The 26,591-nt window shown below is 49.3% G+C and overlaps 1 protein-coding gene across 3 annotated transcripts in view; it reads left to right on the top strand.

The window, feature by feature from the left end:
- Cramp1 (cramped chromatin regulator homolog 1) overlaps positions 1 to 26,199 on the top strand; it is a 55,825-nt gene extending 29,626 nt beyond the window's left edge. For all 3 annotated transcript variants that reach the window (XM_045161417.1, XM_045161418.1, XM_004652158.2), the window contains 15 exons: positions 2,313 to 2,398; positions 2,832 to 2,955; positions 4,023 to 4,104; positions 4,760 to 5,914; positions 8,793 to 8,970; positions 10,407 to 10,588; positions 10,679 to 10,753; positions 13,644 to 13,725; positions 14,726 to 14,830; positions 15,047 to 15,270; positions 16,024 to 16,092; positions 16,487 to 16,718; positions 17,502 to 17,666; positions 19,700 to 19,845; positions 22,770 to 26,199. In XM_045161417.1, coding sequence (XP_045017352.1) covers positions 2,313 to 2,398; positions 2,832 to 2,955; positions 4,023 to 4,104; positions 4,760 to 5,914; positions 8,793 to 8,970; positions 10,407 to 10,588; positions 10,679 to 10,753; positions 13,644 to 13,725; positions 14,726 to 14,830; positions 15,047 to 15,270; positions 16,024 to 16,092; positions 16,487 to 16,718; positions 17,502 to 17,666; positions 19,700 to 19,845; positions 22,770 to 22,931 — 3,067 coding nt within the window. In that variant the 3' untranslated portion in view covers positions 22,932 to 26,199. The remainder of the gene's footprint in view (positions 1 to 2,312; positions 2,399 to 2,831; positions 2,956 to 4,022; positions 4,105 to 4,759; positions 5,915 to 8,792; positions 8,971 to 10,406; positions 10,589 to 10,678; positions 10,754 to 13,643; positions 13,726 to 14,725; positions 14,831 to 15,046; positions 15,271 to 16,023; positions 16,093 to 16,486; positions 16,719 to 17,501; positions 17,667 to 19,699; positions 19,846 to 22,769) is intronic.
- The last annotated feature ends 392 nt before the right edge of the window (positions 26,200 to 26,591 follow it).

Below are 26,591 nucleotides of genomic sequence, written 5' to 3'. Positions count from 1 at the left end.
GCCGTAGATACTGCAGAGGATGTAGAATATTCAGTAACAGGAGTTGAAGTCCATGGAACGCAAGTACATGGGCCTCACTGCAAAGCTCACTCCTGCCATGCCTGCTGTACAGCTAGGGTTTTGTGTGTGTATAGGTTTCTTGCTTGGTTTGGGGCTCTCTTGGCGGCTGTTCTGATTCTCAGCTGTCATCTCACAACTGCCCTCCCCCACACCCTAATCACCCCTCTGACTCTTTCCTGTACCCTGGACATACATGTGGTCTGTTTTTTCACCTGACTCTTCTGGTTATTGTGTAGATAAGTTTCTCCCTCTTTGGCCTCCCCGAGACTTTTGACGCCCAAGTGTGGTGCCTCATAGAACCTTTGAAGTCATTGGCCCTTTTCTCCTTAATAGGGTAGTTGATACGGACCTGCCTGGCTGTTGTAGAGCCACACTGGATTTTTATTTTATTTTATTTTATTTTTAGTGCAGATGAAGAACCAATTCTGGCTATACTAGGAGGCTCGAGTTCATATTTCATCTGGGCACCCTGTTGTGACTGTAATTTTTATGTTCCTGATGACCTGTGACATTGAAATTTTTTCATAAGCTTATTTGTTAACATCCATATATCTCCATGAAGTGCCTATTCAGATCGTGTGTGTGTGTCTGTCTGTCTGTCTGTCTGTCGGCACATATGTGGGGTCAAAGAACAACTTTGAGTTATCTGTGCTCCACTTTTGAGACAGGGTCTTTTGCCACTGTACACGAATTGCCAGACTGCAAACAAATTTCACACTAGCTGCCTATGGTTTCAGATTCTCTTGGCTCTGTCTCTCATTGTAAGCAGGTTGGAATCACAGAGGTTTGTGCCACTTTGTATCTGGCTTTATGTAAGTGCTGGGGAATTGCTCTCACTGAATCTAGAGCTGCTGTTTTTCTCAGTCAGACTACCTGAACAGGGAGCCTCAACAATTCTTCAGTCTCCAGTCCCCACAGGACTGAAGTTACAAATGTGCATTGCCATGCCCCAGCTGTTCACCTGGGTGCCGGGGAATAGGGCTCAGGGTAAATCAGGCCCTCATTGCTTTCATGGCAAGCACTTTCATCTGCTGAGCCAATTTCCCAGCCCTGTGTCTCTGTTCTTACCCGACAGACTTGAGTTGATTTTTGTTTGTTTGTGTTGCAGTTGTGGGAATTAACCATAAGACCTCATGCAGGCTAAGATTAGTGCAGTCAGTTTCCTTTTAGGAAATTTAAAAAGGAATCAGTAAAGTAGCAGTGAAAAAGAAGCTGGTTATTGTAAACAAAGATAGCACATGAGGACTGGAGGGATGGCTTTGCGCTTAATGCGTTTTCCTGCAAATCAAAGGACTCTGGTTCGATTCCCCAGGACCCACGTTAGCCAGATGCACAAGGGGGCACATGTGCCTGGAGTTCATTTGCAGTGGCTGGAGGCCCTGGTGCACCCTTTCTCTCTTTCAAATAAATAAATAGTTTGATTAAAAAAAAAAAAAAAGATGGCATACCCATGTTCAATCCCTAGGCCCCATGTAAAAAGCCAGAAGCTATGGTGGCCTTCTGTTACCCCAGCACTCTGAAGCTGACAGCAAGATGGGAGGTAGAGATTTCCTGGCAAATGTAGCAAAGAACAACAGCAAATGGAGAAGCCAGAGCAAGAAATTCTCCCTCAAATGAGGTGGAAAGGCAGAGAACTGACCTGAAAGTTGTCCTCTGACTTTTTTAAAAGTTTTTATTTATTTACTTACGAGTTGAGAGAGAAAATGGGCATACCAGGGCCTCCAACCACTGTAAATGAACAGCAAGTGCATATGCCACCTTGTGCAGCTGGCTTATGTGGGTACTGGGGAATTGAACGTGGGTCCTTAGGCTTCACAGGCAAGTGCCTTAACCACTAAGTCATCTCTGCAGCCCGTCATCCGAGTCTTCATGCATGCTGTGGTACTCAACTGCATATGCGTACACACAGTAAATTTTTTTCAAAGGATGCACAGAACTAGGGCAAGTGGAGCAGGGCAGCTCTTTACCCAGCTCTAGAGAGCAGTAGGCTGAGTGAAGTACAGCACTTAATAGCTGGGTCTTGAGCACAGTGCATTTCTGTAGACAGCAGTAATCTCCTGACCACAAAAGTAGCAGACATCCAGAGGCCCTGCCAGTGTCCGTGATCCAGGGTGGGCATGTGGCATTGGGTGGGCACAGTGTGGGGCTGGATGTTCACCAGGCCTAACAGCTTAGTGCATTTCAGACCTGCTAGCCCTTTGTTTCTTCAGTCCCTCCAGAGGCCTTAGCATGCTTCTGAATTATTTTCCCAGGGCCACCACAGTACGTTACAAAGGGAGAAACCTGCGGATCAAAGCACCCATGTGCCGGGCGTTGAAGAAGCTTTGCGATCCAGATGGTAGGTGGCCAGGTGAAGAGGGCTGCCAGTATGTTTGTGCTCCACACCATTACTTTGCTCCTTGCCATGATGTGCTGGCTGAGGTCACTGTGGTTAACTTTGTACTGTAAGTAGACAGTTCTTGAATTTGAAATGTGCCAGTGACAGTCATGTGTCTAGTCCACCAAGAAGCCATGCAGCATGCCGACAGATGAGCCAGCACTGTCAGGGGCGAGGCTCATGGCCCCTTGGTGGCCCATCTGTGGTCCTGCCTTTGCAAGTGTGCAGTTTACCGAGTTGAGTGTCACCCTTGCTGGGGTTCCTTTCCCTTCCTTGCTTCTAATCATAAGGCAGTCTCCCTCGGCTCTTTGTTCTGCTTGGCTTTCTGACACAGCCTTTTGCCTTCTGCTCTGAGGTCTGTCAACACTGGATTTACCTGGTCTCCCTTCCACAGGCCTGAGTGATGAAGAGGATCAGAAGCCAGTGCGTCTGCCCCTGAAAGTCCCCGTAGAGCTGCAACCTCGGAACAACCACGCATGGGCCCGAGTACAGAGCTTGGCCCAGAATCCACGCCTCAGGTGACATGATCTTTAGCTTGAGTAAAGGCCCTGCTTGCTGGGCAGGGCTTGAGGCAGGAAGAGTTTCTCAGGGAATTCTAGTGATAAGTTGGTTTGCCCAGTGCAGGGGTCTTGGGATGAGTTAATAGGACATCACTGTAAGAAGACTGTATGCCTGGATGCCCCTCTTCTCTTCCCCTAAAGCTCCTACCACCCTTTCTGTCTGATTCCTTGGAGATTTGTGTCTATAATTTACATATAGGACACCACCAGGAATGTGGACCATTTTCCATTTATATGGTTTGTTGAGCTGAGGTAAAATTCGCTCAATGTAAAATGAAATGTTAGCCACTTGAAAGTTTACAGTTGTGGCATTTTGTACTTTTTTCAAAAAATATTTTATTTTTTTGTTTTTTTAAGGTAGAGTTTCAGACTGGCCCAGGCTGACCTGGAATTCACTATGTAGGCTCAGGGTGGCCTCAAGCATTTTGTATTTTTAGAGTGTGGTACAACCACCATCTTGGTCTATTTCCAGAATATATTCATTGTCTCAGAACCATCTACCTATCACTCTTCAATGCTTGCCTCTTCCTCAGCAGCTTTTTGTCTCAGTAGCCTTGCCTCTCGGGGACATTTCATGTCAGTGGGCACACACAGCAGCCTGATCTGTCTGGCTTCTCTCACAGGCTCATTGTTGACAACAACATTCCTCCACATTTGTAGCACTTGTCAGTGCCTCTTCCCCCCATGTGTGGAGTTTATTTCCTTATGGCCGAGTAGGGCTGGCTTCCACCATCCTTGAACTCAGAATGTACTCATATAACTTGTAGTAATGCTTCTGTTATCCACATTTGCACTGAGTGATTTGCTGGAAAGGGTCCACACAGCTCTCTTACTTCTTACAGCCCCATGTGCATCGGCTAGGATCTCAGCTGGCAGGTTTGATAGATAGGAGAAGGAGCTGAAGGTTCTGCAGATTCTTCTCCCAGTGGTCATCTCTGGCATATGGTTTCAGCCCAGGCAGCCCTTGAAGCTCTACAAAGGTAGTCCCCTGCTGTAACAGCCTTCCTCTGTCTGTCACCTTACAGGATGATTGTGGAGCTGCATCGAAAAGTCTCCAGCCTTATTGAGTTCTTGAAGCAGAAGTGGGCCCTCCATGAAGTGCGAATTGTATCTTTTTCCAACTAAAGCAGACACTCCCAACTTGGCAGACAGGCCTGCTTGGGAAGGGGTCTTGATTACTCCTGTCACTGCTGTGGGATTGTATGGAGTTCTTTCAGCAGTACTTAGTCCCAGCCATATCTCTGTACTGTGAGCTGCGAGCCATCTATCCTGTGGGGTGTGGCCAAGGTGCCCTCTTTTTTTCTTTTTTTTTTGAAGTAGAGTCTCAGGCTGACCTAGAACTCACTAATTAGTCTCAGGATGGCCTTGAACTCATGGCGAACCTCCTACTTCTACCTCCCAAGTGCTGGGATTAAAGGTGTGCACCACCACGCCCTACTCAGGATATCTTTTGAAGCAAACAGAATAGCCTGTTCCGTGCAGCCTTTGTGGTGTTGGCTGGCTGCTGTGCCTGCCGCTCCCCTGGTAAGTATCCATCATCAAGTGTGAGTTTTCTGAACACACTAAATGCCCAGGCCAGCATTGTTTGGTAGTGGTTTGAGAAAGTCCTTAGGTCAAGGAGCAGATCTGAGCCCCCAGCATATCCAGCACTGAGTGTGGTTCCCAGGGAAGAGCCCCAGCCCCAGCCCATCTGCAGCTCTGCACTGAACAGTGGTCTGCTCTCGGTGCCGCTGCCGGGGTTGCTCCTTGACAGTATGTCCAGCGGAAGACACTTGAAGAGAGGCAGTTGCAGGGCTCAAGCACAGCGCAGACACAGGAGAAGGTGGCGTTGCATCTGTTTCCAAGCGAGAACTGCACACTGACGCCGCTGCCAGGTGTGGCCCGTGTGGTGCACTCCAAAGCCTTTTGCACCGTGCACTGGCAGGAGGGTGGCCGGTGCAAGCAGAGCGTCAAGGACAACCACTCACTGCCTCCAGCCCAGATCCTGGGCATCCAGAGTGGGCAAGGCACAGCCCGGGGCCAAGTAAAGTGCCTGAGGGCTGGCACCGAGGGCAAGAATGGGGGGCGCCCCCCACCCACTGCTGATGCATCACAGAGCTCTGGAGAGAGTTCCCCTGAGAGTGCCACTGGAGAGGGGACAGCCCCAAGTCTGAGCAGTCCAGATGCTCCTGACAGGCCTCCCCACATGCACCAGGACTCGGGGCCACGTCTTGAGAAGACCCCTACCGCGACCTCTGCAGAAGACACGGACAGTCCCTCCCAGGAAGCGGGGGCCTTGCCATGTGCCTGCAGCCAGCCTCCAGACCTGGAGGACGACCTCTCGCTCCTTGACCCCTTTCCCCGATACCTTAAGTCCTGTCAGGACCTTATCATCCCGGAGCAGTGCCACTGTGCAGACACACGCCCTGGGAGAGAACACCCTCCTGGGAGGGCAGTCTCTCCAGAGACCCTCACCCCCAGCGGCAGAGAGACCATTGACTTTGGCCCCTCTGGTCCAGACTCTCTGTCCAGCCCCAGGCTCCCACTGGATGTTTGTAGTAAAGACCTGGCAGGTACACCTGCAGAAGAACCCTTAGAGAAGGGGAACCCTTCAGAACCTCTGCTGCCTCAGGGACAGCCTGCTGTTCGGCCTCCAAAGGAGGTCCCTGCAAGCCGACAGGCCCAGCAGCTACGTGAAGAAGGTTGGAGCCTGCAGAGCTCTGAGAGCCTCACTCTGGCCGAAGTCTACCTCATGATGGGCAAGCCTAGTAAGCTCCAGCTGGAGTATGACTGGCTGGCTGTGCTGGGCCCTGAGAGCCAGGCACCTGCAGGGCAGGACCAGGCCACCCATCCCCGTTCCCCACCCTCCAGCCTCCACCAGCAGCGCCTCCTCAACTGTCTCCTGAGGCTTATTTCCACTGAGGTCCACGCGAAGTTGGTAAGTGGGTGAAGGTCAGTCCAGGTCAGTGAGCAAGTTGGATTAGGGGTTAATTCAGGCCACTGGGCAGGTTATTGTAACCCTCTACAAGCCCAAGGGAAACAAGGGTGACCAGTGCTAGAGCTCAAGGTACCCCAAGTCCAGGGCTGAAAATTAAGGAGGTCACAGCACTTAGCGGTACAGAAGTGACCTGGATGGGTTCAGTGTTGGGGCTGTTGGAGCTAACAAGCTGTGACCAGACCAGGGACAGACCTAAACAACTTTAGGTTTGGCCATTAGTGAAAATATGAAATATGGGCAGATGCATGAGGGGCAGAGGCCAGAGCAAGGCCTGAGCCAGCAGGAGGTCCTAGCCTTGGCCTCAAGACAGGAAACAGGACAGTTCCGAACAGTATTGGGGAGAATGGTGAGCTAGAAGCCCAGTGGAGGCACCCAGAACCAGGGTCCCTGGAGCCTTCGCACCACTCTCAGGGAACTGGTTTGAGATGAGTTTCCAGGGCTCACCATCCTCCTCCTCCCACCTCACTATTCTGGAGGCTGGACCAGGAGTACCATGAGTAAAAAAGTGAGGAAGGTGGGAGGTGCAGAGGGCCAAAGAGGAGGCCAAGAGCAGGAGTCTGGGGAAGGCCTGCAAACTCTACTTGAGCCCTCAGGTGATTTGATGAGACTGGAGATCTTGGGTCAAAGACAGGCCCCCTGTCCTGTATTTTTCCCCTATTGCCGCTACTTCTGCCTGGCAGAGCCGTGACAAACAAGTACCCCAGAGTTTTGACTCTGGAGGCCTTCCTGCTGCCTGAAATGTGCTGTCAGAGGCAAGAGAGGTGGGAGGGGCCTGGAAGCAACGGGAAGATGGCGGGTGGGGTGGGGCAGCTATGACAGGCACATGGGCTGCTGGCAAACAGGTGAGGCCACACTGAGGCTTTGTATGAGGTGACCCAGTGAAAATGGGAAGGTGGTAGGGGCAGTGACAAGGGGGAAAGGTCAGAGGGCATCTGACCAGGTCTTCCTGAAGGTAGTGAGGCCACCACCATGGGAACAGTGATGAGATTTTTAGAGCAGCATGTCTCTGCAGGACTCCCGGACTTACTGCCATCTCTACCGTTTCAGGTACCAAGTTTAAAGACCAGACAAAGGACTTTCTAAAAAAAAATTATTTATTATTTGTAAACCGGGGGGGGGGTGTGGGGAGGGAATGAATGAATGTGGGAGGCCACCCCAAATGAACTTCAGAGGCATGCAGCACTTTGTGCATCTGGCTTATGTGGGTTCTGGGGATTCAAACCTGGGCCATCAGGCTTGCAAGCAAGTGCCTCAACCACTAAGCCATCTGTTCAGCCCCCCTTTTAAAACTTTTTGGGAGTAGCATGAAGCTCACAGCCATCCTCCTACCTCTGCCTCCTGAGTGCTGGGCTTTTGTTTATTCTTTTTGATAGTAGCAGGGGCTATGATAGTTGTCTTACTGTGTCTGTTTTAAAAGGCAAACTGTTACCCTTACCATCCAGAACCTCCTTCCTGCACCACAAGCTCTGCACAGAGTGGGTGAAACCAGGCTGTGTAGGGCCCTATCCCCTCCCTGTGCCTTAGAACTGTTGTCCGCCCTGCCCTGACTACCATACCCACTCAAGACTTTCTACTGAAATCAAACTCCAGACAGCTGCGCCACCTAGTGGGCATATGCGACATTACACGTGCCTCACCTTTGTGTCTGGAGAATAGAGCTTGGGTCCTTAGGCTTCACCGGCAAGCGACTCAGCCACTAAACCATCTCAAGCCACCCTCTCCTTTTTTGATTGAGAGTGAGAGAGAGAGAAGTGCACGCCAGGGCCTATGGCCACTGCTTCGAACTCCAGGCGTGTGAGCCATTGTGTGTGAGGCCTGCAAAGTCTAGGGATTCCTGTTCGAATCCTCCAGATCCCATGGAGCCGGATGCAAGTGACGCAAGTGTGCAGTATTGCACATGCCCACAAGGGGACGCACGCTTCTGAGTTCATCCACAGCAGCTGAAAGGCCTTGGCACACCCATTCTCTCTCTCTGCCTCTTACCCCCCCAAAAAAAATTAAGAATAAAATAAAAAATTTAAAAGGCCAGTCTGTTGGGTTTGCCTCAAAAAAAAAAAAAAATAGCGTTGAGCTAGCCAGGTGTGGTGAATAACTGCTGTCATCCCAACCTTCTGGATGCTGAGATAGGAAGATCACTAGGATTTTGAGACCAGACTAGGCTTCTTAGGTCTAGGCCAGCCAGGGTTACAGTTTTATTGTCTTTTGGGATAGAGAGAGGGCTTAACAATTAAGGTGCTTGCCTGAGGAGCCTAAGAACCCAGGTTCAGTTCCCTATTACCCATGTAAGCCAGATGCACAAGGTGGCATATATGTCTGAAGTTTGTTTGCAGTGGCTGGAGGCTCTGGCACCCTCTCTGTGTCTCTCACTTTCTTTCTCTCTGCTTCTGTCTGTCCTCTCAAAAATAAAACAGAAACAATTTTATTGTCTCAAAATATTAAGGACTGGGGAGTTGACTCAGAGGTTAAAGGCACTTGTTTGCAAGCCTGCCAGTCTAGGTGGGTTTCCTTCCCACCCCATGGAAAGCCAGGCCAATGCTCATCTGTGGCAAGAGACCCTGGTATGCATATACATATGCCCATACATGCAAATAAATTTAAGAACAGGAAAATACCAAAATCTAAAATTCGCAGTCTGCCAAGTGACTCTGGGACATATCAGGTGTCCTTGACCCCTGACATTTTCCACTGTGGTAATCAGCTGTGAGCTTAGCACAGTGGTCTTTGTTCTTGCAGTTGTTCTCATATCACCAGGTGCTTATATTAGAGACATGTTTCTTACACTGAGTCTGCATTTCATGGCTGGTGTCTGTCTGTCCAGGCTCTGGAAGCAAACACAGCATCCTCAGCCTCAGTGAGGCCCATCCAGGAGGAGCAGTCCACGACACCTCCAGGAAAGGTGGTGACCATCAGCTCTCGGAGCCCTCGCTGCCCTCGCAACCAAGCTGCCCTCCGTGGCAACAAGACCTTCCCACCTGGCTCTGTACCTTGTTCTCCAGGTAAGGCTTGGGATGTCTTCACAGGCTTCAGAGCTGTGCTGGAGCTAACTTCATGGCCCTGCTGTCCAGTTGCTCAGGTTTAGCGGGTGGGGTGGAGGCACAGAATCACCTCGCTCAGGGGAGAGTGGCCACTACTGACCTGTCATCAAAGCCCTGGTCATGTGAGAAGCAGAGGGTTGAGTGGCCTTTACTGCTCTGGTCACTTTGGGCTCTTGTATCATGTGGCCAGCAGCAGAAGCCTCTGTAACATACTGAGTCAGTGGTTTAAAGCCTCTGAGATGGATTGGTTCTTACCTGGGGCAACTGTTTTTCTTTGCATCCAGAACATTAGAATAAAATAATCTTCCATTAAGGTACACACCTGCAGTTTAACATGTTTGTCAGTGTATACTTCATTTGTACCAGAGAGTTGTGGAACCCAGGGCATCATGTATGCTAGGCAAGTGTTCTACCACTGAGCTATCACCTACACCCCTAGATAACCTGTCATGGGGTATATAAAACCTCAAGGTAGGCATGATTTACTTCCTTTGGTGTCAGTTTTGCTTGCTTTGCACCTTGAGTATTTTTATAATGAAATATGCTCACTATTAGAGTGGTGAGTTTTAGGGTAGACAAGAAGCTCAGAGTTCTCTATAGCTTTCCCCATGTGCCTTCACTGGTCACCCTGGAGCTGTGGCCTGTCTTCAGGACAGTTGTGGGCCAGACAGCTCTTCGCAAGACTAAATTATTACTAGAATACAAGTGGCCAGGGAAGCAAGGGCAGCTAGTACTAAGTAAGGACCAGAGTGCTCCTGCTCTGCCCTGTGCCCCTAAGGCCACCTCTCACCTTGGCAAGAAATATTTTGTCCCAGGTATCATAGTGGATGTCTGCCTTTGTCCTGAAGGAGGCCACCTCCTACTAGGCAAGACTGAGAGGCCTACATGACTATACCAAAGGTAGAGCAGTTTGGCTAAACATTGTTTCCTAATGGGTTAATAGTTCTCTAAGATTATTTTCTGTTCAGGGAGTACAGTTGGCTTTATGATTTCTCTGACTTCCTGCTTTGAGAGTGGCTTGCCCACTAAATGCTATTTGTTTGGGAGTCCTGCCAGTGGCCTGTGAGGTGCTCAGGGCAGTGTTATACCAGGGGCACAATCTCTTGCATTTGGTTTTCTGTTCCTGCTTCTTTCTTCTGTTCTCCAGACGCTGCCACAGGAGGCAGGCCTGAGCCTCTGGTTCCTGCAGTTGAAGGCTTTTGTATGCTGATGGGGCCAGCTGGCAGCTTGTATTTCCTCTACTGCCTTAGAGGCCCAGGGGCCTGCGCCCCTGATATCTGTACCGCGCACCACCCAGCCATGAACTGTGAAGGTGCTTTGCAGCAGCACCTACTCCGATAAACAGCTGAGCCCTTAAGAGTCATTCTATCCTTCTATTTCTGGGTTTTCTGTTTTAGGTTTGAGAAACCCCCCGAGGCCCCTTTTGGTGGCTGCTCCCTCCAGCACAGGAAGTGGTGACTCAGATGGTGGCCTCTTTGCTGTCCCAACAACTTTGCCACCCAACAGCAGACATGGGAAGCTCTTTTCTCCCAGTAAGGAAGCGGAGCTGACTTTCCGACAGCACTTGGATTCTATCAGTGTGAGTGCAGGGAGTGGTCAGTTGGTGTGGCCCTGGTGTGTCAAGAAGATGGAGGGCTTATCCCCAGGGCTCCCATCTTTTCTCTCATAGATGCAGTCGGACTTTTTCTCACCAAAGCCCAAAAAGTTGCGGAAACGGCACCTGCGCAAGCCTCTGGTGGTCCAGGTGAGGGAATATTGCTGGTGTCTGTCCTATCTGGTCTCTGTCCTCAACCCCCCACCAGCTAAGCTGGCCAGGAATCAATGTTCTATCATATTTTTAGTTTTCAGAATGTAGAATTGAGGAAATCCTTGTCCCATTCTTTTGATTAATAGGAAGAATAAAAATAAAGACTGGATTTATTTATTCATTTATTTATTGGTTTTTCGTGGTAGAGTGTCATTTCACTCTAGCCCAGGCTGACCTGGAATACACGATGTAGTCTCAGAGTGGCCACAAACTCACGGCAGTCCTCCTATCTCTGTCTCCTGAGTGTTGGGATTAAAGGTGTGTACCACCACGTCTGGTAAAACTAGTATTTAATGGTACCCGTAAGTAAAGATCGTTTGATTAGTATTGAAAATTGCTTGCAGAAAATTCTGGGGTTCTGGGACCCAGGAGCATCCAGACTGAGTTCTGCTAAGGGCTGATGGCACATGGGCAATTGCACATTCATTCAAGAGGCAAGGGCTTGGCCTGGCGGAGGGAGGGTCTGGTAAGTGATGGGAAACCCACAGATGCCTTCTACAAACCATGGTGCAGCCAGGCTGCTAGAAGCACCAAGGAAGAAGACCATGATATTTCAGAAAGACAGGGAAATGAGTCTGCACATTGCAAAGAATTACGACCCTAAAATTTGTAAATGTATATTTTTGGGAGAGATTAGTGAGCCAGGTTTTATTGTTGGGTTTATTTTATTTTATTTTTTTTTGGTTTTTTGAGTTAGGGTCTCTGGTCCAGGCTGACCTGGACTTAACTCTGTAGTCTCAGGGTGGCCTTGAACTCACTGCGATCCTCCCACCTCTGCCTCCCGAGTGCTGGGATTAAAGGCCTGTGCCACCACGCCCGGCATTTGTTTGTTTTTTGAGTTAAGGTCTCACTGTAGCTCAGGCTACACTATGTAGTCTCAGGTTGGCCTCAAAATCACAGTGATCCTCCTACCTCTGCCTCCTGAGTGCTGGGATTAAAGGCGTGCGCCACCACACCCGGCTCTTTCTGTTAAGACTAGTTTATCAAAAAATGAGAAGTGGGCTGGAGAGATGGCGTAGCGGTTAAGCACTTGCCTGTGAAGCCTAAGGACCCCGGTTCGAGGCTCGGTTCCCCAGGTCCCACGTTAGCCAGATGCACAAGGGGGCGCACGCGTCTGGAGTTCGTTTGCAGAGGCTGGAAGCCCTGGCGCGCCCATTCTCTCTCTCTGCCTCTATCTGTCTTTCTCTCTGTGTCTGTCGCTCTCAAATAAATAAATAAAAATTAAAAAAAAAATTTAAAAAAAAAAAAAAAAAAAATGAGAAGTGCCCTGAGCATGGTGGCTCACAACTAGAATCTAGTAGAACTCATGAAGCTCAGGCAGGAGCATTTTCAGGAGATCAACCTCAGCCTGAACTATAGAGATTCTGTCAAAAAATAAAAAGAATGGGCTGGAGAGATGGCTTAGCAGTTAAAGCACTTGCCTTCAAAGCCAATGAACCCAGGTTCGATTCCCCAGGACCTACGTAAGCTGATGCACAAGGGGGAGCGTGTGTCTGGAGTTCATTTGCAGCGGCTAGAGGCCCTGGCGCTCGCTCGCGCTCTCTCTCTCTCTCTCTCTCTCTCTCAATAAAAATAAAATATAAAAAAATAAAAATAAGGTAGGTGTTATGCACACACCTTTAATCCTAGCACTTGGGAAGTAGAGGTAGGAGGATTGCTGTGAGTTTTAGGCCAGCTTGGAACTACATAGCCTACACAGCCTGGTCTACCTCAAAAAAACCAAATACATAAGCCGGGCGTGGTGCACACACCTTTAATCCCAGCACTCAGGAGGAAGAGGTAGGAGGATCACCATGAGTTTGAGGCCACCCTGAAACTACATAGTGAATTCCAGGTCAGCCTGGTCCAGAGTGAGACCCTACCTCAAAAACAAACAAACAAACAAACAAAACCACACACACACACAAAAGAAAGAGCGCTACATGAGTAGTCCCAGGAAAAATACACATTTTTTTGTTTTGTTTTGGTCATAGTCCCTTAGTGTATTTAACTTCAGTTTATTTATTCCTTTGCCCTAGAGGTAGGGGAGCACTTCCTGGCCATGTGCAGGGTCCATCGCCATTGAGTCCAGAGTATAAGAATAAACTATATGGTCCAAACCCACCCTGTTGTCTTTAATTATGTAAAATGGCTTATATATATATATATTTCCCATCCCATAAAGCTAATGTACTTAAAGTGCAATTTAGGGTGTTATCCTTACAGTCTCTTTCTTCTCGGTATGTCATTGCATCAGCCTTTTGATGAGGCAAGGTGGGCATCGAGAGTGTTAAAGAATAGATCCCACTTCTGTCTTTTGTAGCACCTCCCCTCAGGGTTCTATTGAACTCAGCTCCCTTTGGAGCATTCAGACGAAGACAGGTTTCAAGCTACCCCAAGCACACCAGGATTTCACTGTTCACATACAGAAGACCTTGGAAGGAGTATCTTTTGCCTCTCATTACTTCTTATCACAAGCAATCCCCTCATTTTCTGCATTCTGCCCACCAGGATGCCCAGCATTGGGCCCTCTCAGTCTACCCCATGGCAATGAACCTGTGCATGTCCCCAGTCAAGTCCCGAAGAACACTGTGGTTTTGAATGAGAACGTTTTGATGTTCTTCAAATTTTCTCTGGAAAAGAGCTGATTCTCGGGACTCCTTTCAGAAAGGTCCCAGTGTTCTGGGGCCCACAGAGTAGAATAGGTCAGACTGACCCAGGCATACTTATGTTGTTGATTCTAGCTTGGTTCCCTCTTCTGGAGTATTCCTTCTCACCCACTTTCTGGAATGATTGGTTTCGGTTCTGGAATCATTGACCTTGACTCCTTTGCATTTTCTCCTTACAGAGAACACTACTCCCTAGACCGTCTGAAAACCAGTCCCACAATGTGTGCTCCTTCTCCATCTTGTCTAACTCTCCCATAGCTGGTAAGTCCAGGCATCCTTGGGCTAGCTTTCCCTCCTTACCTGAGTTTGTTTTGCCTTGTGACTGTAGATGTTGGTTTCATGGCCATTTCACATTCCTAGCATGCCTGTGTCCATTCTGACTAGCAAATAAGATGCCCTCTGTGATGGGTCCAGCGGCAGCAGTGAGCAAGGCTTTGCCAGGTGACTGTAGCCTCAGAGCTTGGCTCTGTTGTCTTCCCTTGGCCACAACACTGAGCTCAGTTCAGTGCAGTACTCTTCACCTTCTGTCCATGGAGTCACGTCAGGTACTTCATGAAGTAGACAGTTATTGAGTTGTAGAGATCACACTATTCTACATAAACTTAGGCCCTGGTTCTTTAAAATAAGCCTCAGAAAGTGTGAGTTTTAGTGAGACACATATTTGGCTATTTGACTTGACCAATCTTCGTATTTTTTCCGTCTCATGGTTCTGGGGCTCATATTCAGGAACTTGCACACGGAGGGCAAGTGTTCTGCCACTGAGCTGTTTCGGCCCTCGCCAGTCTTCCTGAGGTTCACATTTCACATGTACTTGCAAGACCACATGCTGCCGGTTGCTTTTCTCATGCTTAGTTTTCAACGCAGAACACCTAGCAGGAGGAAACTCAGTTGTGGTAGCAGACTTTTTATTTTAACCCAAAGTCTAATGCACTGGCTGCTTCCAGGAGTCTGTACCTCATGGGGTGTGGGGAGGGGGGCTTGTTGCCCTGAAAGGGCCACTTCTCAGGAAGTCCAGTGTTAATTGCAGCTGTTCATTAGCTGCTGGGAGACAGTGGTACCATCATGGCAGACTCTAGAGCTCCCCTGTCTGCTGGATTCCTTGCAGTATGACATCTGAATCCCAAGATTAGCAAGTTTTGGGAGTGTTGAGTGGCTTGCCTACAACCCCAGCTGTGTCTGAAGGAAACCCTCCACAGTCCTATCATATACTGTAGGGCCTAAACGAGAAGGCTGCATGGCTGCCTTTGTTTCTTCCTCACAGGAAGAGGCTGGTTCCGGCCCATCCAGTCTTCGTTGACCAAAGCAGCTCTGTCTCGACCAATTGTACCCAAGGTCCTCCCGTCCCAGACCACCAGTCACCTGGCCAGTAAGTCTTACCTGCACAGTGATGATCACTGTGTGAGGCTCCTGAGTGACTTTTTGTCAAAGTCTTTGTAATGTCTCATTACCTCCCAAAGATACTGTCAGGTTCTTTGGCTTGTCACTGGAGTAGGATGTGAGGCTGATACTGTTTCTGAGCTCTCTGGCCACATAGCATGAGTTGTCATGGAGCATCGGTTTGACATATCACTACTGTTACCAGGTGCCATCGACTTAGCAGCTCAAAGTGCTGGTATCATTCCTGGAAGTCCCTTGCCAGTTTTGGACACGGATAGCTCATCTGGCATCTCTCCACTGTCTTCAGAAGAGGCGACTACTTTGGGCTCCTCTGGCATCTCTCCATTGGCTTCAGAGGAGGTAACTACCATCTCTGGGCAAGATGCCACTGGACCCCACCAAAATGGAGACCCCATACCTGTTGTAGGGGTGAGTACATTTACTGATTTCTGGGGATGCTTCTGGTGCCAGGGTTATACTGTAGCAAGGCCAAGGTATGAACATGTACATGGAGCTCAGAGTGGAAGAGGTGAGGGGACATGCTCATGTTGTGACACTGAAGAATCCAGACCTATGAGCTGCATGGTGGTGTAGGTGTGAACCACAGCTTAGTAACTGATAATAGCCCATGAATCCTGCTCAGTTATCACTGAGTTCTTTGTGCACCTGGATGGAGAATGCTCTGGCCTTGACCACTCTGCTCAAGTGCTCTGGATTCTTCACCTGCCTGAGAGGAGGATAGGTGGGCTGGCTCGCGAGATTCCAGGTCCTGAGATTATAAAGCATCTTTTACTTAGCCTTGAGTTCACTCTTGGAAGCAATAAAAGATTTTTCCCCCCTTGGGGTAGGGTCTCACTCTAGCCCAGGCTGACCTGGAACTCATTATGTAGTCTCAGGGTAGCCTTGATCCTCCTACCTCTGCCTCCCAAGTGCTGGGATTAAAGGTGTGTGCCACCACGCCCAGCTGTAGTAAAAGATTTTAAGTGCAGAGTCCACACTGTATACAAAATGACTGACTGACATTTCTAGCCTAGAACATAGTTTGTTTCTGAACCTCTGCCTGTGAGAAGGTCAGGGCAACTGAGAACAGCTTTACTGTGGCACTTAGCCAGATGAGTGCTTCAACATCATTCCAGCTTACTGTGTGTGGTCCACTCACTGGCCTTCCTGCATTTCTTCCAGGGCACAAGTGACCCATTTATCAGCATGCCACCAAGAGCAGAGCAGGAGCCAGTAGCAGATAATTTTCAGGTAGAGTGCGCTTTGCAGCTGCAGTGTCCACCCTCCTCAGGCACGTGCACCGTGTGGCTCGTTGCCTTTGTTATCCGCCCCACCTGCCTGTTGAATGAGCGAATCTGCCCTCCCTGGCTGCAGCTTCTCTCAGCCAGGTTCTTTCTGGGATAGACAACAAGAGGCTGTCAGCTGCTGATTCTCTCGGCATTGCTGTCCACTGGGCTGCCACCAGTGAAAGCCTTTGGCCTGGCTTTCTTCTGGAGAAGTGGCTCCCTGAGTATGTTCCTTCCTTGGACTTAGTGGAGGGCTCTCATGTCCCTTGTTGCTGCTGAGCTGGAAATGGGCTCTGCTCATTGTTTCAGGTGCTCATTGGCACTTGGTATCTGAACAGTGTTTGTCACCTTCTTGGCAGGGGTCATCTGTGCTCTCCTTACCCGAGCCCCCCAAACCACCTCTCCAAAATGGCCTTTCGACACCTTTACCCTCATCAGAGAGCTCCAGCACCCGGCTGTCCCCACCCAATGTTTCCGCACTGCTGGACATATCCCTGCCTGGCCCACCTGAAGATGTGCTCTCACAAGGAGAACCTGCCACGCAGATCAGTGACTCCATCATTGAGATTGCCATTAGCTCTGGCCAATACAGTAAGTGCTGGTGGCTTGTATACCCTTCCTGCAACCAGGTTTACAACAGGATGGGGCAAACAGACTTGTCCTAAGGGGACCTGATTTGCCTGAGTATATGTCAGCTGCTCCAGGAAAGTTCCAGTAGAGTTGTCATTTTTGAGCCTTGACTATCTCCCACCAAAAGGGGGGCCTGCCAGTGTTCTGGCTGGATTGACCAGAGCCTGAGATAAGAGCAGGTTGGCTCACAAGGACCTTTGTAGTCTGGGGACCACTTCTGTAGCTAGCAGGCTTGCAGCACTTGGGAAATAGCTGTATAGATTGCCACCAAGGCTTTGCCCAATTCACTGTGATTGTGCTCATAGTGGCAGTAGTGTGGCTCTTGCTTGCTGATGACTCAGGCTGTGAACTCCTGTTGGACAGACCTGAATTTGCAGCCTTTTATTATAGCCTTGAATAGGCTTCTGTTGTATTTGAGCTTTATTTTTCACAGCAGCAGATTTGGAACAATGTGTAACCAACAGGGCTGGTACAAGTACTTTGGAGATGGTTTGCATGGCACTCTGGGCACAGGACCTGGCTTTGCCAGGGATGGGTCCTGTGGCATTGTATTCTGTGTCATGTCCTCCCTGTAGCATGAAGCTCCATGAAAGCCCTGAGGTCCTGATCTGCAAACTGTTCTCTCTCTGATACGGACCCAGGGGGCCCTAGGTCTCCTGCATTCAGTAGTGCATAGCCCTGCCTCTGCTGCTTTCTCTCTGGGAGTTTGGGGAAGCTGCTTTGACCTGGGATTTTGGTTGACAGGTGAAGGAGTCCCTCTTTCTCCAGCAAAACTGAATGGCAGCGACAGCTCCAAGAGTCTTCCCTCTCCATCCAGCAGCCCCCAGCCCAACTGGATTGCCTCTCCCACTCATGACCCCCAGTGGTATCCCAGTGACTCCACAGACTCTTCGCTGAGCAGTTTATTTGGTGAGTGTCTGAGGAGAGATTTCTTTTCCATGGCCAGTAAGGAGGAATATGGAGGATACTATACTCAACGTTCTCTGGCCAGGCATCTGTTAAGATTGCTGCTTATTTTTTCTCAAATATTTCTGAGTTAGCTTTTTAGGTATAACTTACATATAGGAAATGGCACAGAATGACAAGCTTGTAGACTTTGGGAGCCCACAACCCAATGGAGACAGAGCACTGGAGTCACCAGCATAGTTCTTGTTGCCCTCTCCAGTTCATCCAGCTAGCACCACTCCTCCCACCGTCTGTAGGTCCTGGTCAGGATAGAACATGCAGGCAGCTTCTTTTCTGTAATCATGAGATTCTGACGTGGGTGTTGTAGCTGTGTTGTGGTATATTTTCAATACAAATGGGAGAGTCCTAGTGTGTCTGTCGTCCCTCTACCTGTTCACTCTTTCAGTCTGGGTGTTAATGTGAGGGAAGTGGTATGTGAGAAAAGTACACACTGTCTGAGGTTGCTTACATAGGAAGAATTCCCATTGGCATGTTGAACATGTGATCCCTGGAGCTTTTAGAGGGTGGTGACCCTGTGGGGTTCGTCATTGTGACAGGCAGCTCCATAAAAAAGTGTTCTGGCCAGGCGTGGTGGCTCACACGTTTAACTTCAGCACTCAAAAGGTAGAGGTAGGAGGATCACCGAGCACTCTATGAGCCTGGGCTAGAGCGAGTCCCTGCCTTGAAAAACAAAACAAATATCTCTCTCTCTCTCTCTCTCACACACACACACACACACACACTGTTCTGTGAACTTGTAAACTTCCTGGGCAGGAACAAAGGTACTTTGTTTTTATTTATTTACTTAAAAAATACTTTTATTTGCAAGCAGAGAGGAGGAGAGAGAGGGAGAGAGAATGGTCATGCCAAGGCCTCCTGCCACTGCAAATGAACTCTAGATGCATGTGTCACTTTGTGTATCGGGCTTTGCATGGGTACTGGGGAATTGAACCAGAGTCCTTAGGCTTTTCAGGCAAGCATCTTAACCACTGAGCCATCTCTCCAGTCCTAGAAAAGATACTTTAAAGACGCTTGTGTCATAAGACTATCAAAACAGTGGGCACAAAGAAATTGAAAGATCCCCTCCACAATCTCTCTCAGGGGGGAAAGAAAGGCTACTGACAGCCAGAGGAGAAACCTAATCTCCCAGGAAGAGATCTCTCACACTTCTGAAAACTTAATCAGACCTCCTTGCGTAATACACTGGAGCTGAGACAATGATAGGTCAGTGATGTGGGCAGGACCACTCATTGGCCAGGACTGCATAGCACAGCATACCTTGTACCTCATGTCAGTATCTTGAAGATGGACCTCTATTAGTTCCTTTTCCCAGTGTGGTCACAGTGAACAAATCTTTTTTCTAATTTTAAGAATTTTCTCGCCGGGCGTGTGGTGCACGCCTTTAATCCCAGCACTCGGGAGGCAGAGGTAGGAGGATCGCCATGAGTTCAAGGCCACCCTGAGACTACAGAGTTAATTCCAGGTCAGCCTGGACCAGAGTGAGACCCTACCTCGAAAAACCAAAAAAAAAAAAAAAAAAAAAAAAATTTTCTCTTTAATTTTTTTATATTGTGAACAGTTAGCTGAGCTTAGTTTCTTAGGACTGTCAGAGCTCAGGCTTTGACTCTAAAATTTCTGGTAATAAATTTGATCATCCTCTATAGCGGGTGTCATGCCTGGTGGTCCAGGAGGACTGTAACAAGTAGGAAGTAGAGGGAGCCAGCTCCCCTCCAGTGATTCTGTCATCACAAGTACAGTGCAGACACATTTCTCCTGCATATCCTAAGAGGTAAGAGACAGTTCAGTACCCATCAGAGGGCCTTGCCACAGAAATTGTGTAACACTGTCAGACAATAGGAAGAAAGTCAATCACAGCACAGTGATGCTGTCCATGGCCTTGGTACAGATGTAAAGATGGAGAATGAAGGGGCCCACCCAGGCTGCCATCGAGGTCCAGACCATAGGACCCTGTGTCTGACTCTACCATTTCTCTGCAGCCAGCTTCATCTCCCCAGAGAAGAGCCGGAAGATGTTGCCAACTACTGTTGGGGCCAACAGTGGCACTTCCTTGCTTGGCCCCAGCTTGTTGGATGGAAACTCGCGGGACTCTTTTGTGTCCAGGTCCCTGGCTGATGTTGCAGAAGTAAGTTGGCATGCATCTGTACTTAACTTCCTATCCCATTCTGGAGGATATAGGGTCCCACCTGAGACAAGTGGGCCTTGAGAATCACTCAATAGGAGGGGGTGTCAGGAGAGGCACCAAGGCCTCTGATCTCTGAGATCTGACAGCACTGGGTTAGCTGGTAGTCCCTGAAGGCCTCAGAAGCTGGGAAGCCAGGAGGAAAGGTGGAAAGGCAGGTCTCCCAAGGCAGACAGAGTGTGGTTGGATCTCTCCATGTCCTTTCCTTGCTGTGTGTCCTTGGCTGCTTTGGTTTCCTGGTGTGTGGTACATTGCCATTTGGAGGTCAGGAGCCATTGTGTCATCCCTTCTCCTGCTCTGGCTGCAGGGACCTTTGAGTAGCATCTCCCTGTGCTGTGTTGTGGCTGTGGCCAAGTGGAGCTTGGGAAACAGGTTCTGCAGAATAGCACTGTCCTTCTCTGCCTGTACCTTCCCCGTGTTTGCGCCGAGACAGCAAGTGTCACTTTCTTGCAGGTACTTAATGCTGTTGTGCTGCATCTCTTGTCCTTGGCTAGGCTGTCTCCCTGCAGCCACCCAGGGTCCTCACATTGTTCAGGATTGGGGGTGGTTAGTTAGGCACGCAGAAGCAGTGCTGGTGGGAGGGGAGAGGGCAGCTGTGGTGTGACGCGCAAAGCCACAGGTGCCATGGGAGGGATTTGTCAAAACATATAACCACAAGGGGAGGACCCTGGAGCAGAATCTCCCAAACTGGTTTACTGGGGATGCTGATGCCTTGGTAATTATCCCATGAACATGTTGTCAATTAAGGAATAGCAGGGGTTTAAAAAATAAAAACAGCTATTTTCACCAGGCATGTTGGTACATACCCATAATCCCAGTCCTTGGAAGGCTGAGGCAGGAGGATTGATTTGGGTCTGCCTAGACTACAGAGAGAGTGCCAGGCCAGCTTTGGCTCAAAAAACCAAAACGCCAAAAACTAGACATTAACAGGGAAAGTACTGCTGTTTGACTCAGACCCCTCAGTTTCTCAGTATTCTAATATGGATCTTTTTTTAAAAATATATGTGTGTGTGTGTGTGTGTGTGTGTGTGTGTGTGTGTGTGTGTATGTGTGTGTATGTGTGTATTTTTTTTTTGAGGAGAGAAAGAGAACAGATACTTCAGGGCCTTGAACCATTGCAAACAAACTGCAGACACATGCTTCCTTTTATAAATCTGGCTTTATATGGGTACTAGTGAATCAAACCAGGCCATCAGGCTTTGCAGGCAAGCACCTTTAACTGCTGAGACATATCAGACCCTTAATGTGTATCTTGAGATGTGATGGGCTATGGTGAGTTGTATCAAACCATGGCATGCCACTTTGTGCATCTGGCTTTATATGGGTACCTAGGAATTGAACTTGGGCCTGAGTTGTCAGGCTTTGCAAGCAAGGGCCTTTAACCATTAAGCCATCTGTCCAACCCTTGTTTTAATTTTTATTTTTTTTAGGCAGTCTCACTCTAATAATCCAGGCTGACCTGAAACTCACTCTGTACCCAAGCTAGCCTCCAACTCATTAAGATCTTCCTCCATCAGCTTTCTGAGTGCTGAGATTATAGGAATGAGCCACCATGCCCGTCTTGATGACTTTCTGGTTTGTTACTTCCTTCTCCATCTACACCAGAATGTTAGTGGCCCCAGTCTTGCACAGGTCTTATGCAGGTAATGACAGCTGCTGTGAGGTGCTGAACGCAGCTATTGCTTCATGTCCGGAAGACCACCTGCCAGAGCACTCCTCCCTGTCCCCTGGCTCTTCCGTTCTTTCTGCCTCCTCTTCCACAAATAGTTCCTGAGCTTTAGCAGTGTGATAAAGATAATCTACATTAGCACTTCAAACTCAACAGTCATTTATTTCTCTTTTGCTCTACTTTGTGAGAACAAGTTTTAATTTGTTCAGATTTCTATAATAATAAACGTAAGATTCATTTCTGCCAGGGTCTGCTCCTGGATCTCCAAAGGCTTCTTGCAGTACTGTGTCATGTAGCTCACTGGTAAATGTTCATTCAGGGTCCACCATGTGGCCAGTACTGCCACAGTTGCTGTGGACAAAGCAAAAGCCCCTGTCCTCATTAGGCTTTCACCCTGGTGAGCCAGTAAGCAGTGAGGCCTGACAAGTCCATGTACTTTTCCCCCGGATAATCCTAACACCTGAGATTGCACAGCCCTGTGTTCCTCCCAGTTGACCTCTGTGTCTTCCTTGTTCTCTGAGTCCTCTTTTTCTTTTTTGTTTTTTTTCAAGGTAGGGTCTTGCTCTAGCCCAGGCTGGCCTGGGATTCACTATGTAGTCTCAGGGCAGTATCCTCCTACCTCTGCCACTGGAGTGCTGGGATTAAAGGCATGAGCCACCATGCCTGGCGTCTTTTTTGTTTTTTCGAGGCAGGGTCTCATTCTTGCTCCTGCTGTCCCAGAACTCACTGTAGTCCAGGCTGGCTTTGAATGCATGGTCATCCTCCTACCTGTGCCTCCTGAGTACTAGAACTAAAGGCAGGGGCCACCATGGTCAGCTTGCGGCTGCTTTTGATGTGCTTCTTTTCTCACACATTCATGTGCATTGCCCCTTCATTGTCAGATCCTCATCCCTTGGAGACTATCCTCTGGCTCCACCTGCCTGGCAAACTATAGTTTCCTTCAGGGTCCTCTTTGATCTCTTGTAACTGTTGGCCTCTGTGGACCATCTCCTCCATGAGACTAACCCAAGTAGCCAGACTGAGAGTTCTCCGTGGATATGTGCAGTGTTCAGACCACCGAGAATTTCTGAAGTATTCTGCAGAGTACTGGGTTCCTTCCATTGACATCCTGGTCTTGGAGGCCAGGTGTTTCCACTCTGCATGGCAGGTCAGCCTACAACTGAGCAACTGACCTGGTCTTCTTGTCCCTGTCCTACAGGTTGTGGATTCCCAGCTGGTGTGCATGATGAATGAGAACAGCATCGACTACATATCTCGATTCAATGACCTGGCCCAGGAGCTTTCCATCAGTGAGCCTGGCCGCCGGGAAGTTCTGTTCGACGGTGGTGGTGGCCCCCCTGTTGGTGACCTGTCCCAGTGACCGTTCTTCATGATGAAGGCATCCTGGAAACTACAGAGGGCTATGGGGTGGGGTCCCGAACCCCTCTTCAAAGTAGAGCAAGACAAGCCCAGTCTCCAGATGCAGCAGTGAGCAGGGCATCTCTGCCAGGCAGAATGTGCAGTCCCTGTGCATGACTGGTCACAGGGCCTTCACCTCCCAGGAGCCCGGGAGAGACTCTTAGATTGCTGTGATGCCGAGTCCTTCCTTGCTGTGCCGGCCTGCATGGCACTGCACCTGTGCATTCACGTGGTAGGCCTTCCACAGGGTCTCCTTCCTGCAGAAGACAGGTCTGGCAGTTGTTGCTTCCTGTGTGCAGGGAGGCCACGGCCACTGCCGCTGTCTTTGTGATGCCCCCCAACTCCATCTGCTCTGTCTGTGACGATGTTCCTGCCTGGTGGCATCTACAGTCGAGTCTGAACACTTTCCTGGACGACCTGTCCATGAGGCACAGAAGGTTCCAGGGCAGTGTAACCAGTGCCATCTCTCCTAACCCTCACCTAGTGCTTCCCCCATGCAGAGGTTGTGTTCTGACTGGCATGTAAGGGGGAAAGAAATCATGTCTTACACAGGTTGCATGGACATTTTATGCTCTGCAAAGCTGGTGGGTTTTTGTGTTTTAAGAAGTCAAGACACGGAAAAGGAAAAGCAAGGCTCCTGCTTTGCTGGCTTCCTCCTGTCTTGCTGCCCTTTCTTCTAGGTGACCTGAGACATTGCTTTTGTCTGCTGGGCTAACCCCAACCACTGCTTTGGCCACAGATAGGGCTTCCCAGTGATGTTCTTGACTTTTTTACATGTTACAGCTAATGTCCGAGACAGACCTGCCTTCACAAGGAAGGCTTCCTCTTCAGAGCCTGCTCTCCCTATATTAGCACCCCCCAACTAGCCATGCCTGGTTAGTCCCTTGAAAATATTTTGCCCTGGGCTGCCTGTCGTCTTCTTCCTGGACCCAAGTAGGGCTCAAGTATCAGGATGTGGGGAAGGACACACCCATTTTGTGGCCTTCTGGTGGCTCCCGGCTGGAGCCACAGTGCCCAGCAGTCACAACCACGGGTGTTCCATTTTCCCAGAATGCTGCACGTGAGGGCTTGTTCCACCTCCTTTGACCTCAGCTGGTCCAAGCATAGTCACCTGCCAGGAGCCCTGCTGTGGTGCCAGGCCAGCGGGTGACATTTGCATCATCCTTCCACTGTGCACTTCCACCTAGCAGGTAGTACTGGCCTGTTATTTCTGACCCCTGAATATGGTGTCGTCTTTGCTTTCCACTTCTCTGCTCCTACTTGCACAGTAAACTATATAGCCAGCCCTGGCCTTCCACTGGCTTCTCCCATTTTTCAGTGCAGAAGTGGCCGGAAAGGCCTCTGGTGAGACACTGGACCTCCTTGTCTCAGTGGCTGCTGCAAACCCTACAGATTGAAGGCTCCAGCAGAGGAGTGGATAGGATGGTGGCTCTGGGTACCAGCATCCTGGCACTGTTGCCTTTAAGGAAGCTTTAGTCCCAGATCCTGACACAGTCTGAGCACAGACCCTGGGGACTGGCAAAAGTCCCAAAGCTCCGGAGGGATGAAAAGAGTAGCACATATTGCTGTCGGGATAGACTGCAGTGTGGGAGCCAGGGTGTGTCCACCCCGCTCACACTTTGAGTCTTGCGGTGCTGAGCTGAAGATAATGCAGATCGTGGGTGTGCAACAGGTTAGGACACCAGGCTGAGCGTGGGCCATGGGTAACTGCCTTCCAGGGTCAGGAAGGGAGGCCTGCAACAGTAAGCATGGATGCTTGCCACATCCTGTGGCCTTGTACACCATGCCTGACAGTCAGCTGATGTCTATCAGGTGACACCTTTTGGCATCCATTACCCTATGACCTCTGAAAGGAACTGAACTATGGAGATCTGGGTTCTTGGTATGTCAACACCCCGCCCCCTGCAGACTGCTCCAGGGAGCACAGAGTGCAGTCATTGTCACCCAGCAGCAGGCAGATCAGGGGATAGTGGACTGACTCATCTCTCGGAGTGAAGCTGACAGGATTCCAGAGGATTCCTCAACTCCTCTAACAGACAGATGCTACACAGTTGTTCACCACGTTAAGAGCCGAGTTGGTGGATGCCACCCCTCTCGGCTTAATCAAACATGCAGAAGCAGGAAACTAATTTCAGAAGACCCACCATCAAAGCCTCCCAGACCGTGTGTCTTCCTTTGCCTTTCTAGTGCAGCTGTAACATCTCTTGTGCCTGTGGCCTTCCTTCATGCGTGGAAGCCTGGTGTGATTGTGTTGAGATCAGCTTCTTAGAAAAAAACCTTTCCTAATCCCTTCAGTCTTTTTGCTGATTCATCTTTTCAAGAGATTGGTGCTTGGCCTGCATTCTTGATTGTGAACTTGCAGTGAGAGCATTCCATCCTGTGGAAGGCACTCAAGGCCAGGTGAAGTTCATACATCCTGTAGGAGCAGGGCACTTGCTCAGGGAGTGGGGTCTTTGAGGACATTTCATCTGTCGTTCAGTCTGCTTTCCCCACACTGTTCTTTTTCATTCCTTGTGGCCTTGCTGCTGAGGGAGGCCCCATTTAATACCATTTGTAACTAGACCACACTACTAGAATTGGTAGAAAACAAGCGAGGTGGGAGACATTTAAACAAGTCTGTGAAGTATTCTTGAGGAAATACCGCACTTTGTCTTAAGGAAAGAAAGGAAAGGCTGGGCTTAGTGGTGCGAACTTTCAACCCCAGCACTGAGGAGGAGGCTGAGGTAAGGATCACCATGAGTTTCAAGCCATACTGGAGCTACAGAGTGAGTTCCAGGTCAGTCTAGGCTAAAATGAGACCCTGCCTTGGGGGGAGGATTAAAGGTTTGTTTTTGTATTTTTTTTTTTTTTTTTAAGAAAGCCCACAGTATACCTTTCCCAGCCACCAGAGCTCACCTGATCTCCCAGTAACTCAACCCTTGGGAGCTCTTCCCAATTTGGAAGCACTGCACCAGCCCATCCTCATGGCTAATGGGATCACTGGCTGGGGCTTAGAGCAGCAGAACTCCGTGCTGTTTGCTTTGATAATCGTTAAGCCATATCATCTAAGGTTTCCGGCTTGAGATGTGAATTTGTTTTATAAACTATAAATATACAGTGTATGTATAAAGCAGAATGCCCGTCCTTCTGATTATTTTTTGTATCATATGTAAATTATATTATTTATTCTTTACCAATTTTGGGAATAAAAGGTGTTTTGGTTATTTAATAAACAAAAGCTGTTAAACTTCTGTTTAAATTTCCAGTTCAACTTGTAAATGTTTTTTTGTGCATAAATACATACTAATACTTGATCTAATGGCTGTCCTTTGTGCCTGCTTTTAATGTCAATGTGCTAGGGGCAGACAACGGGGCCAGTGCGCAGCCCGCGGGTTCAGCGAGTGTTGGGGGCAGACCGACGGGTGTGGTTCGATGACCCTAGGGGCAGACTGGGGCAAGCCCGCGGTTTCTTTCCTGGCTGAGGGCGAAAAGGTGAGTCTGGCTAGCCCCGCTTCATTCGTGGGCGCGGCGTGCGCCTCGCCAAGCTCGGGCTTCCTTTTGGGGGCGCTGTAGCGCGCAGTAGCGCCCGGGCCCTTGGTCGGCTAGCAGCGCGGGTCGTTCTGCGGGCCGCGCCCCGTTACAG

The sequence above is a fragment of the Jaculus jaculus genome, chromosome 11, assembly GCF_020740685.1.
Source record: "Jaculus jaculus isolate mJacJac1 chromosome 11, mJacJac1.mat.Y.cur, whole genome shotgun sequence".
NCBI lineage: Eukaryota > Metazoa > Chordata > Mammalia > Rodentia > Dipodidae > Jaculus > Jaculus jaculus.
Note: the sequence above shows the minus strand (reverse complement) of the source record. Positions and strands in the feature narration are given on the sequence as shown.